The sequence below is a fragment of the Lepidochelys kempii genome, chromosome 2 (genome assembly GCF_965140285.1).
Source record: "Lepidochelys kempii isolate rLepKem1 chromosome 2, rLepKem1.hap1, whole genome shotgun sequence".
Lineage (NCBI taxonomy): Eukaryota > Metazoa > Chordata > Testudines > Cheloniidae > Lepidochelys > Lepidochelys kempii.
The window spans coordinates 141293897-141307825 of record NC_136381.1 but is presented as its reverse complement, the minus strand read 5'-3'; the positions used below and the strand labels follow the sequence as shown (position 1 = coordinate 141307825).

Sequence of the window (13929 nt, the reverse complement as noted above, 5' to 3'; positions counted from 1 at the left end):
TTTGCTTGGTAATTCACTTTGTTCTGTCTGCTATTAATTGGAACCACTTAAGTCTTACTTTCTATATTTAATAAAATCACTTTTTACTTAATTAACCCAGACTATGTATTAATACCGGGGTGGGGGGAGGGGGGTGCAAAGAGCTGTGCATACCTCTCTATCAGTGTTATAGAGGGTGAACAATTTATGAATTTACCCTGTATTATACAGGGTAAAACGGATTTATTTGGGGGTTTGGATCCCATTGGGAGTTGAGCATCTGAGTGTTAAAGACAGGAACACTTCTTAAGATGCTTTCAATTAAGCCTAGAGCTGTTAGGGGACATGGTTCAGACTTGGGGCTGGGTTTTCAGCAGGCTAGCGAGTCTGGCTCAAACCAGGCAGTGCACTGAAGTCCCAAGCTGCCAGGGCAGGAAAGCAGGGGCAGAAGTAGTCTCGACACATCAATTGGCAGTTCCCAAGGGGGTTTCTGTGATCCAACCCGTCACACATTCATGACTCATGCTGTATTGTAAGGATTCATGGACTTGAACCCTAGTTTGCAGAGCCTGGGATAGCTTACATTCCCACAGTGCCACTGGTAGGCCTTGCAGAGCCACAGCCAGGGAGCACTGTTGAGAGTAAGTGCTGCAGGAAGTACCACCCAAGGGAGCCAGAGTGACAGTACCCTGTGGTCCTCTGATTTGCCAAACACCCTATTTAACCCAGCGTTGCCCCAGGAAGTTATCTGGGCAATCACAAAGGCTTTGATCTGCTGCTAGTCCAGACTTCAATTTGTCTCCCGGTCTCCAATCCCAGCTTGTCTCTGGTCCTTAGTCTTGCCTCCTGGGTCTAGCCTGGTACTATCTCTGGTCTCTGACCCTAGCCGATCTCTAACTCCAACTCACACTTACTGAACCTGGCTCTTGTGATTTCTTTGACTCCTGCTCAGTGACTACCGTCCCTGACATGCATATTCCAACCCAGCTGTGATTTACATGAATGTGCCTTACATGAATGTCCTGCTGGGATGATCCACCAGATGGTTCTGAATACCTGGGAAAGGTTTTGAAGTTCAGGGCATTTTTTGATGCAAAAAATTCTGGAGATCTATGGCTTCTTGACAAAGGCAATCTAACCTGGTCCATCCCTGTCTGTTCAATTAGAACATAGCAGCCATGTTGTCCATGGCCACTTGCACAATATAGCCTTTGATTTGCAGAAGGTGAAGGCGACATGCCAGTTGAATCACTCAAAGTTCTCAAACATTTATGTGGAGAGAAAATTGTTGATCCAACCAAAGTCCCTGCCTCTGGAGGGGCAGCAGGTGAGCTCCCCATCCCAGAAATGAGACATCCAGGACCAGGGTCATGGAGGGCAAAGTCAGAGAAATTGGGACCCTTTCTCATACATTGGCAGGGTCTATACACCAATCTAGAGATGACAAGACACTTGCAGGAACAGAGTCAGCAAGTCCAGTGGATGACGAGAAGAACAATATATAAACTTCAGCCAATCTTGTATGCCTCTGACATGAAGTCTGGAATGCTGTGTCACATATGTGCAAGCTGTCTTGTCGTAGAACTCTCAAGCAATTCCTTAGTGTTGTACAAGTTGTACAACACTTGAGATCTTTGCACAGATCCAATATTCCCTAAAATCTGGCCTCAGATAAATATGCTCTCGAACAACTGGAGTTGAGAATTGTTCCTATAAATTCAATCCTCTTCACCAAAAAATCACTTACTTGTCCTTGTTGATCAATAGGCCCAGAGAATGAAAAAGGCACTGAATCTTCCCAACACTGACCTCCATTTGATGCCCAGGACCCTCAGACCAACTAGTTGGTACACTGGTCCTTCTGAGATGTGCAGTGACCACTGCCATGCAATTTGTGAAGACAGACCGAAGGGAAGGACTGGGAATTGATAATGCATATTCACCAAAATAAACCTTTAAAGCAATCTGTGGCTTGGTTGGTTGGCCACATAGAAGTTGTGTCCTTTAATTCAAGGGATCAGTCTCTGACATCTAAGGACCCAATGATGGAGGCTAGGGTGATCACACAAAACTGTATCTTTTTATGTCTTTGTTCAAATTTTGCAGATCCAGAATGTCTCTGAGGCCTCCCTTGGTCTTTTGGAATGAGAAAATATTGAGAATAAAATCCCTTGGCCTGAGGCTGAGGAGGTCTCTCTTCTATGGCCCCTGAATATAAAACTGATGCCATTTCTTGAATGAGAACAGTTTCATGAGGTTGATCCCTGAAAAGGGACAGGAAAGGGGGGTTGGGAGGACAGCAACAAACTGCCGGGTATAACCCAATCCCAGAGTGCTTAGCATCCAATCATCAATTGTCATTTGGGTCCAAGCACCAAGGGAGTGGGCCAACCTGTTGCCAAAGGAAGGGACAGGTAACAATAGATACCAACAAGGTGGTTCGCTGGCCTCAACTCTGGTGCTAGATAGACTGCTTAGTTGCTGTGGGCAGTCTCAACAAGGCTGAAGCAGGAGAAGGAAGTAGTGGTCTCCTTCTTTGGTATGTATGATGCCTCTTCATGTGCTCAGACTGTCTTACAGAGTAAAAAGGATACCTCTTCTGAGTTTGAAGATGAAACTGCTTCTTCTTAGGAGCTGGTTATTCATGCCCAGAAATGTAAGGGCTGCCCTAGAGTATGTGTGTGTGTTGTGTTTTTCTTTTTTCTTTTCTTTTTTAGCACTTCATCCATTTTCCCAGTAAACAAAAGAAGCTCATCAAACAGAATGTCTTCAGTCATCTGCTGGACCTCCACTGGTATCCCAGCCAATTGCTACCAAGAGGAGCAATGCATTGTAATTGTGATTGCCATTGCTTGTGCTACAGATTCTGCTTTATCCAAAGCAATCTGAAGGGTCTGGACACCAGACAACCCTCACTAAGCATGGCTTGATATGCTTGTTGGGCCTCATTTGGTAGTTTGTCTGTGAATTTAGACAAATTGTCCCAAATAGAAAAATCATATCTGGCTACAAGATCCTCATTGTTTGCAATTCTAAATTATAACCCCCAAGGTCAAACAAACTTTTCTACCAAACAGATCACTTTTTTATGATCATCATCATCTTTGGGGGTACACTTGGAATGCCCTTGTCTAGACTTTTTGTTGACTGTAGCCACCACCAAAGATCCTGAGGTGGCATGTGAAGAAAAGTAGTATCTCCTCCCTGTTCTCTTAGCCATGAGTGGAATATATGAAGGTGTTTGCCAGAATATTTTTGTGGGCTCTTGATGGATTCATTAATTGGTTGAGCCAGTCTACCGGGCTCTGAGATGTGTATGGTATCCGCTAATTTATGTGGATTTTCCTGCACTGTTTTAACCTGGATACTAGAAAATTATCCACACTTTTAAACAGTTCCTGGTAGGTTTTACAATCACCAGGAACCAGTCATGATGATTCTGACATTTGCCTGAGCAGGACAGGACAATGATGTGTTGAGTGGTGATTGTACGGCTTGTCCTGTACAGGTGGATGCCTTATGTCCTAGTCAGATGGATCTGCTATACTCAGTATCACATCCAGCACCTGACTGGTACTGAGGCTGGTCCAGGGATTGGTACTGGGCATCTTTCTATGGAGTGGAGGTAGGCCCTCCCTCTGAGAAAGTGAGAGGAGATGGCCTCTCTCCTCAGAGGGAGGGGGAATGACAATTGGAGGGGAAGAGGGTGATGGTGGAGGAACAGAGGTACACAGGGGAGGAGACTGAAAGAGAGAGAAAAAGGGGGAGGGAGTAAGGTTGGCCAGAGGGACAGGAGGAGGAGGGCATCCAGAGGGACAGAGGGAAACCAGGTCTGAGAGAGACCATGAATCAGTGAAGAGATAGAGGTTGAGCAGCACAGACAGACATGCAGAAGAGGGCTCATAAGAACATAAGAATGGCCATACTGGGTCAGACCAAAGGTCCAGCCAGCCCAATATCCTGTCTACCGACAGTGGCCAATGCCAGGTGCCCCAGAGGGAGTGAACCTAACAGGTAATGATCAAGTGATCTCTCTTCTGCCATCCATCTCCACAGAGGCTGAGGACACCATTCCTTAACCCATCCTGGCTAACAGCCATTAATGGACTTAACCTCCATGAATTTATCCAGTTCTCTTTTAAACCCTTTACTTTAAGGCTCCTTTACTTTAAGGCTGGCTAGTCAAGTCAGTCCATGTTTGGTGGCATGTTTCTAAGCATCCGTTCCTGTTTGTTCCTGAGCGTCAGCTCTGGGCATGTCCTATCATTGATTTATGTGGTCCCGGAGATATGGAACAGGGGAACCAAAAGCCTTTCAGATCCCATGGCTCTGGTGAAGGGTTAATGTCTAGCTATTCCACCTGGAAGCAGGCGGGGCACACCCTGACTGTTTCCTAGGAGCAATGCACACATTGCTCTATCCAAGGACAAGGGCTAGATATGAACCCTGAGAACTTGATTGTTTGGACAGCAACTGTGGGAGGTTTTTTTAGCCTGGGCTCAAGGCCTGAGAACCAGGATTGTAGTAGATAGAGGATGGTAACTAAGCATATGAATCAACGTCATACATTCCTTTGTGTAGCAGTGTGTAATGCTTAGGGGGAGAAATATAATAAAAGGAGAAGGTGGAAGGCAGGGGGGGCAGAACAGCCCATCTCCGCTGACCAGCCTGTTTGCTTGCATAAAGCTGTGTTCTGTCTCATCACTGAACCGCAACAACTGGCGCCCAAACGTGGGGCCCTCAGCACTCACCTCGCCCGGCAAGGGTTTCAGATGCGTCACTCATCCACTTCGTGGATCCCGGTGAGTATTTTTCATTGTGGTAAGTATGGGAAGCTCCCTCTCTCCTTTGCTAGTGCAACACCGCAATGAGCTGCAGTATTTGCTGCGTAAGGCTCAGCATGACTGCCCGGCTCGAGAACTCACTCTCCTGCTACAGGAGGTGCGTGCCAAGTGCCCGTGGTATCCTGAAGCTGGAAGCCTTAAGCTAGCGGACTGGGAGCGATTGGGCCAGACATTGCACAAAGAGCCTCGGGCACCCGTGCAGGCTTTACATGCCTGGCACCTCTGCCGCGACGTGGTACAGCGTGTCGCCTCGGACAGACCCTCCCTCGCGAGGCTGGTGCTCTCGCCGCCCCCGTCCACCCCTGCAGCCATCCCCCCTCCTGGCGATGCGACACAGCGTGTCGCCTCGGAAAGGCCCTCTCCAGCCCCAACAGAGGAGCTGCCGATCCTGCCACCCCCGTCCGCTCCTGCAGCCATCCCTCCCCCTGCTTCGCCCCCAGTGCCTCTATTACCACCGCCTCCCTGGCCTTCCCCACCGGAGCCGGTGTGTGATCACCCTCCCCCCATGGGGCCCCCTGGAGAGTCATCTGCATCTGCTCAGAAGCTTTCGCTGGTGCAACAAATGGTTCACGCAGCGAAAGCTCGATCAGATCTTACAGCAGAGGAGCTGGCTGATCTGGTCTCCGTTTGCCCGGTGACCTGGCAGAATGATGACCAGGGCAACCCCGTGGGCACCTGGACCACTCTGCCATACTCGGTGGTTAGAGAGGTAAAGAAAGCAATTCGTGAATTTGGCCTGACTAGCACCTTTGTGCGTGGTCTCATTGAAGGGATGGGTGCTGGGTACTCCCTAATCCCTGAGGATTGGAAAACGCTGCTGTGCATGATGTTGTCACCCAGTCAGTATGTTATTTGGCTTAGTGAGTATCGGCAGATGGCAGAACGCCAAGCCCAGGTATATAGAGAGCAAGGTATCATTTATGAGCATTTGGCAGGGGAGGGCCAGTTTGCTACTATTGGGATGCAGTCTCAACTCCCTCAGGCTGTCTTCCCCATTATTTCCACCTGTGCCCAGCATGCTTTCAAGAAGGTCCCGGATTCAGGCAAGCCTACCAAAAGCTTTGTCAGTATCCGTCAGGGTGCCTTAGAGTCCTTTTTGGATTTAACCAACAGATTGCAGGAGGCTATCCTCCGACAGGTGGATAACACTGAGGCAGCTCACGAGCTCCTGTTAAAATTGGCAGTTGAAAATGCAAATGAGGATTGCCGCCGTGCTCTCCAGGCAGCACAAGTCTCTGGTATTTTAGAGCTCTCAGACATGCTGCGGGCGTGCCAGAACATTGGCACACAAGCCCACAAGGCTGGAGTTCTGGCTGCCGCCCTCAGAAAAACTGGGAAGGAGGGGAAGCGCTGTTACCGCTGTGGAAAGGAGGGTCATTTTCAGCGGGAGTGCCGCTCATCTAAGGCACCAGCCCGACCCTCAAAGAAGTGCCCCAAGTGTGGGAAAGGTTATCACTGGGCTAATCAGTGTCGTAGCGGGTCGGGAAACCGCGCGACGGGTCCCCCCCGAACCCAGGGCCAAACGGGGGTGTTTCCTACTCAGGCAATCGCTCCTCTGCCTTGGAATCCGTAGACTCTATGAGGGCAGCGACTGCTGGAAGTGCAGGGCTTGATTTGATCATGCAGGAGGACACTGACTTTCAGCTGCCAGGGGAGGTCTGTGCCATACCTACACAGGTGACGGGACCTCTCCCTGCCGGCTTTGTAGGTCTTGCTCTCCCTCGCTCACATGCTGGGAAACAGGGCTTTTTTGTCATTCCAGGGGTCATTGATGCTGATTACACTGGCATTATTAAGGTTCAGGTGTGGACTCATCTTCCACAGTCGCTCCCGCGTGGACGGTCAATTGCACAATTGATTTTAGTCCCCTATCAGGTGCCAGCTGCCGAGGATCGAACTCGGGGTGGAGGAGGCTTTGGATCGACATTGTCTCACTCGCCGTCTCACAGCGCGTCTTCTTGCCATTCGTCATTTCCCTTACTTTGTTGCTCATATTCGCAGTCATACCCCTCTGCCTGGGCCACTCACTGAGGGCAATGCACGCGCCAATTGCGCGTTGCGTGGTCAGGTAAATTCCCTTTTTTCTGACCCCATTGAAAGCCATGCCTTTTTTCATCAGTTTGCCTCTGTTTTGGCCCGGCAGTTTCACATTCCTGCTGATCATGCACGTTCCATTGTTCGTTCCTGCCCCCACTGTGCTGCTGCTGCTCCTACTTTTTCTTATGCCGTTAACCCCCGAGGTACCGCAGCAAATCAGCTGTGGCAAATGGATGTTACTCATGTACCACAATTCCGCCCCTATTCATTTTTACATGTTTCTGTTGATACTTATTCAGGCTTCCTTTGGGCAACCCCACAACATGGGGAAGCCACTAACAAAGTTATTCACTATTTGCTGGCCTGCTTTTCTGTTATGGGTTGCCCTTGCCAAATTAAAACAGATAATGCCCCAGCCTACTGCTCTGCAGCCCTCTCCACCTTTTGTGCCCGCTGGGACGTCCATCTTAAACACGGAATCCCTTATAATTCCACGGGCCAAGCCATTGGTGAACGTGCCAATCGCACACTCAAAACCTTGCTAGATAAACAATTAAAACAAGGGGAGCTGCGTCTCCGAACCTTAGGAGACATTCAACAACAGATGTATATTCTCTTGTTTACTTTAAATAATTTAACACTGAATGCAGATCAGCAGACCCCTGCGGATCGGCATTTTCACAAATCTGAGGTACTGGAAAGACCGCGTGTCTTTTACCGTCAGCTGCCCGATCCACAGTGGCTGGGCCCAGCACCTCTAATCACTTGGGGTCGGGGATATGCTGCTGTGTCTCTCCCTGCAGGACCGTTGTGGGTTCCAGCCCGGTGCGTGCGACCAGCACTTAAACAACATGGCATGGCACCAGGGGCTGTCGAATCCCATACCAGAGTTTCAGCTGACCTTGGAGGAGACCGCGTTGCCCCCCGAGTCGACAACGGCGGGACGGAAACGGAGGAGGCGTAACGTCCCAAGCCAGCCCGTGACAGGGGGAGCAGTAAAAGCGTTGGTCGCCACGGCTCAACGAAAACTGGCAGCAGATCAGCAGCCAGAAACTCCTAAGACTTTGTTTGTGGCGATTCTCGCCCAAATCACTGCTAATTCTGTGATGATTGTGTGCCTTTTGTGCCTGCTATTTTCTGTAGGGGTTGGCTCGGAAGCGCCTCCCCCGTTACAAGTCCGAAGGAGAATAAGATACTGCTCTTTGCTTATGCTAATCTTTTCTCCCAGTACTCTAGCATGGCTAATTGGGGCCCGGCCAACTATATTCTGCCTCGCACGGCTATATCCCTTCACACACCGTACCCGGCCGGGGCTCACAATGTCACCTGTGCGCGTGTAGTTAACTGCACTAGTACAAAGGTGCCATTGGGCTGTCAAAAAATTTCTCAATCCCTTTTAAATTGTTCCCATGCTGTTAATGTTTTATATAATTATGGCCATATCATCCTACCATCAGGATGGGTTTTTACTTGTGGTTCATGCACCTTTAATTATATTCCTGCAAATTTAAGTGATGGCACCCTTTGCTGTCTTAGTAGAATGATATTTATATTGCCTTTTGCTGGTTACAATTGTAGTAAAAGAAGTGTACCCCTTTTAGATGATTATATTGCAGATGTTAAGTTTTTGGTTATTTTGTGTTTGTAATCATTGGGCTTATTTTTTGTTGCTGCTGTGTACAATGTATTCCTTTCTTGTTAAGACTTTGTAAAATTTTTGCCCTGGAAAGCTCCCCAGGTTATGTCCTTGTCTGTCTGGGAGTTAAATAGCATGACAAAACAAATTGGCGGCTACCATGAGATGGCCAACTATCAATAAACAAAAAAAGGGGAGATGAAGGGTTAATGTCTAGCTATTCCACCTGGAAGCAGGCGGGGCACACCCTGACTGTTTCCTAGGAGCAATGCACACATTGCTCTATCCAAGGACAAGGGCTAGATATGAACCCTGAGAACTTGATTGTTTGGACAGCAACTGTGGGAGGTTTTTTTAGCCTGGGCTCAAGGCCTGAGAACCAGGATTGTAGTAGTTAGAGGATGGTAACTAAGCATATGAATCAACGTCATACATTCCTTTGTGTAGCAGTGTGTAATGCTTAGGGGGAGAAATATAATAAAAGGAGAAGGTGGAAGGCAGGGGGGGCAGAACAGCCCATCTCCGCTGACCAGCCTGTTTGCTTGCATAAAGCTGTGTTCTGTCTCATCACTGAACCGCAACACTCTGGTCTAACGTACGCCTCCATCAAGCAAGCACCACTGGAGTTGAGTCCATCCCTTCAGGAAGTCATGAAAGGCACCTGAGGCTCAAAGACTGACTTGGGCATTACACAGTACCCAGTAAGCTATTGGGGGAAAGAGGAACCTTGAACTGCAAAAAAACAAACTATAAGATAATAGGCTGTGCATACAGAGATAGATAGATAGATAGATAGATAGATAGATAGATAGATAGATAGATAGATAGATAGATAGATGGTTGTATTTAGTTAAGTACACTTAATAGTAAGTTATAGTGTGTGTATGAGTGTGTACATATACATTTTCAAACCATTACACTTTTTTATTATATATATTCTTCATGTATTTAATGTTATTGTAGGTAGGTGGAATCCAGTTCCATTTGTTCTGGTTTAAATAAAATCCCCATAATGTTATTTTTTTTTGACAACCAGTGGTATTATCTTTGGTGCCATTAAATAACCTTTTATCAGTGTAACATCCACCCAGGTCTCACGTGCTGCGTAAATTATACCACCTCAGTGATAGACCATTACTAAATCTTGGTCAGTCTTTTTTGAATGGGGTGACCCTCAGATGTATTTCAAATTATAACACAATAACCCTACTCAGAGAGGGCTGTTTACACCTGGAAGTGACTGGAATAGACAAACCACTGGAAAAGCTGTTCAAGACACTGAAGTCATGCCTCGGGGGTTCCAATATAGCCATTGATAAGGCACCAGATCCCAGTTAAAAAGCACCCTATACTATTCTGTCTATAGTTCTACTCCTATAAGACCGTCAGTGCCAAGATCACAATCTCCATGAGGATGGTGAATGTGAACCTCATGATCTTCTATAATAAAATCTGTACATATAAGATCTTACCTCCAACTCCAAAGAGGAGTAGGAGTAATCTGATCACCACTGAGGTGCAGTCCTGGGTAGTGCTTAAGGGATCAGAGATTTGGACCAGTTTCCAGTGCTGGTACTGGGAGAAGCATCGGGGGCTTTCCCACTCACGGTATCACACATCTGCTCTGGAGAGGCATCAAAATCTTCTTAGGAGTTATCAGTATCAATGGCTGATGCAGCAAAATTGGTGCTGAGTAAGCCTCAGCTGTAGACATAGAAAGTACCAGTCCTTGCACTGAAGAAGCAGAGGGGTGGTGAAACATCTACCTTTTGAAGTAGTGGTGAGTCTGGCATCAAGATGCAGAAGAGGTCCTTGTCCTCTGCATATGCCTGTAGTGTCATCAGTACCAAGAGTGTCAGATGGATAGCAGCATTCAAGGAAAAACTTGAGGCTTTGGCAGGCCCAGGCAATGGAGTTGGTCTCAGAAAATACAAAAGCTGGTGCCTGAGTCAATGACTCTTCACTGAGAGTCAAAGTAGTAACAGTGGTAATAAGGACTGCCTAACCTCCGTATTCGATTTACTCCTGGAAGATTCTGCAGGAGATCAAGCCTTCTTTGAGGAAGACTTCCTAGGCTTTGAAGACTGTGCTATGTCAGATGACGTCTGCCTTTTCGATGGTACCGGGGAGGGAGAATGATGACTTTTCCTGGGATCCTTCTTATGAAGGGAATCTGCAATGTCTGGAGATGCACTCCTGGATGACAGGTTTCAGAGTAACAGCCGTGTTAGTCTGTATTCGCAAAAAGAAAAGGAGGACTTGTGGCACCTTAGAGACTAACCAATTTATTAGAGCATAAGCTTTCGTGAGCTACAGCTCACTTCCTCAGATGCATATCGTGGCATCTGAGGAAGTGAGCTGTAGCTCACGAAAGCTTATGCTCTAATAAATTGGTTAGTCTCTAAGGTGCCACAAGTCCTCCTTTTCTTTTTACTCCTGGATGAGTGGTGAACACACAGCAGTGAACTGAATAGCTGTGCTACGATAAAGGGCACAGCACAGACTCAGTAAGGAAGCACTGGAGCCTTACCTCTCTTGACTTCTGGGTTCTGTGTTTGAAAACACTGCAGATATGGCACTTATCCCTGACGTGACCCTCCCTTGGGCACTTTAGGGAGTGGCAATAAGGATCACTAACTGACATAGATTTCCTACAGCCAGAACAGAGCTTAAATCCCAAGGATTTATGCTTGGGCAAACCCTGGTACCAGGCATCAAGGACTCCAGGAACAAATAAAAATCCCCAAACCCCCAAAGTAAAAATCAAAAAAATTACGAACAAGTACCACTCAACTACACACTATAACTGACACTCGCAACTAATTACAAAGTTTTGATAAATTCTGAGAGAAAAAGGAAGAGTTGTGTGGCAAGACACAAAACCCATTCCAACTACCAACCATGGGCAGTGAGAAGGAACTTTAGGGGAGTCAGGGTGGCTCCACCTTTTATATTTTTGGCTGGGAGAATGAGTTTGTGGAGGGCACATGTGCTGCCTGGACGGGCACCACTATGGGAAAACATATCTGACTTTAGTACACAGGGCATGCACGCACCTGAAGAAGAATGGAATGTGCAATTGCTCAGAGAAGCAGCACTGAGCATCCACCCTCTGAAAATAGGCTCAACTTAAGATACTTCAAGTTGGGCACTCAAAATTGAAGGCACTCAAAATGACCTCCTGGTGTCCTGTCTTAATGCAAACCTAAAGAACATAATTTTTGGTATAGATATACGACTCCTTACATATTATCCATACATACATTTCACAATGATTATTGTGAGCAGTGGGCTACAGGCTCTTGGTAGAGACCTCACATGCCACCCTTTGGTGAATTAGTATACAGATCTTATCTGATCTGACCTAGGGAATCCCTGTAAAACTTTATGCACTCCCTGTGTTCTCTGCCAGTTGGCACCAAGGGGACCCTGAGTCACAGGAGAATTTTGTATTTTACTTTTTTATTAATTATTGTTATTATTATTATTATTATTTGTAGTTTGGTAGCACTTAGGAGCCCCAGTCATGTGCATAATAGAAAGATGGTCTCGCCCACATCTTACAGTCTGAGTATAATTTTAATTATCTTCTTCCTCCCCATTCTACCTTCCAGCCTCATCAACATTTAATGAAGTGTTCTGTTTTGTTTTATTTTCTTCCTTTTAAAATGTTAGGGGCCATAGCTGCAAAGGAACCAAAACCTATAGTGTCTCCTATGTGACTTCTGCAGTCCTCTTCCTCCCCTCACTTTCAATATTTAAGAAACTGAATTGGGAGCCATAAGCCTTCTTCCTGTTCAAGTCTCTAAAGTAAAACTTAACTGAAACATTGCAAGGTATTTCTGGAGCATAGCATCTGGGCTGGGAGGTGAAGTGGTGTTCTCCCTTTGAAATCTTATAGCTAGCACTACTGCTAAATTGTATGACCTACATCCTGGCCTGAATCCCTAGTAAGCCTAACACAGATAGGAAGGTGCGGGCAAAGATGACTCTAAGATACCTGTACATACCCTCATTCTGAAGCCAGCAGGGGACCACGTCACTTCCTGATGAAAAATTGAGCAATCTCATGTTGCTCATTCCAGCAGCCAGGAACCATCCCGATGCAGTGATATCCTGCCCATGCCCCCTTTTGCTCCATAAAATCCACTATACAGAGGAAGAGGATCTGGGAGGAAACTGGAATAGTAGCTGACATACAAGGACTCCTCCTGGACTGGTTGAATTGTGAATTCATTATCCATATAAAGGAGCCTTATTGGGGCCAAGAACTATCTTAATTAGATAAATTATTTGTCACTTATTTGATCAGTTCTACACAATATGAAGATCAGAACTGTAATGTGTATACTATCTCACGCTAACTGCTTGCAATTTATTTATACGGCTTTTCTTTTTCAATGATTAAAGCAAAAAAATGTTAAGTCCAGAAAAAGAATAGCTTCATTATCAAAGTAGGAACATAGTTTTTGTTTCTAAAGATACCTGAAGCTTCCTGATTCATCTTGTAACGTTAGATCCAACATGAATATTAACAAAATATATGTTTGTAGTTATTGAAATAACCAGTAGTAACTGCCTGCAGCTCTTCTCTATCAGCTTTCAGCTTAAAAGCATAATTTATGGAAGTAAAAGCTCTAGGAGTCGGTACATCAAAAATGATAGTTCAGCACCAAATGGGAAGAATCTGTGCTAAAACCTACTTTCTAGAAGTATGTACCATACTGTATCAAATGATGCACTTTTCTGAGAAACAGAATTTAATATAGTGAATTAAATATATTGTCCCTTTTGGGTACAAATAACAAAAGATCTACATATACTAGAAAACCCTCCAATAAAGATTTCTTCCCCCTTCCCCAACAAGCATGAGTAAAGGAAAATTTCTGTTGAAAATGCAATATCTCATCTTTGCTGAATTCAGTGATGTGGACATTGCATGGATGCAGAAATTGAAAGCATCAAGTAGTAACAAATATTTATCTGTTCATGGGGGTTTATATTTGTCCTTGCATTCTATGAGGGAAAAAGAAGAATACAGCATACTAAAAGTAACATTCATATTGGGGATCATCATTACATAAACAGGCTATTCAGAAAAGTGTACCGGTACAGGAACTCCTCACTTAATGTTGTAGTTATGTTCCTGAAAAATACGATTTTAAGATTTTAAGCGGAATGATGTTAAGGAAATCCAATTTCGCCATGAGAATGAATGTAAATAGGGGGGTTAGGTTCCAGGGATTTTTTTTTTTTTTGCCAGACAAAAAACTATATATATCACACACACAGTATAAGTTTTAAACAAACAATTTAACACTGGTACACAGCGATGATGATTGCGAAGCTAGGTCTAGGTGGTGAAGTCAGAGGGTGGGATATTTCCCAGGGGATGCCTTACTGCTAAATGATGAACTAGCACTCGGCTGAGCC

General features: G+C 45.8%; 2 protein-coding genes across 5 annotated transcripts in view; one reads left to right on the top strand and one right to left on the bottom strand.

Moving 5' to 3' along the window:
* CTNND2 (catenin delta 2) overlaps positions 1-13929 on the bottom strand; it is a 1186471-nt gene that overhangs the window by 540434 nt on the left and 632108 nt on the right. The window lies entirely within an intron of this gene.
* On the top strand, positions 4807-8401 carry LOC144930265 (uncharacterized). The gene is made up of 2 exons (XM_078851911.1): positions 4807-5532; positions 7664-8401. Exons 1-2 carry the CDS (start codon positions 4807-4809, stop codon positions 8198-8200), a joined length of 1263 nt encoding a protein of 420 aa, XP_078708037.1. The 3' UTR covers positions 8201-8401.

Bases quoted from the DNA above. Each gene is read 5' to 3' on its own strand.
- LOC144930265 (XM_078851911.1), top strand. From the start codon at position 4,807: ATGGGAAGCTCCCTCTCTCCTTTGCTAGTGCAACACCGCAATGAGCTG. The intron at 5,533-7,663 runs GTAAAGAAAGCA...CTCTCCCTGCAG, and splicing joins CATACTCGGTGGTTAGAGAG to GACCGTTGTGGGTTCCAGCC.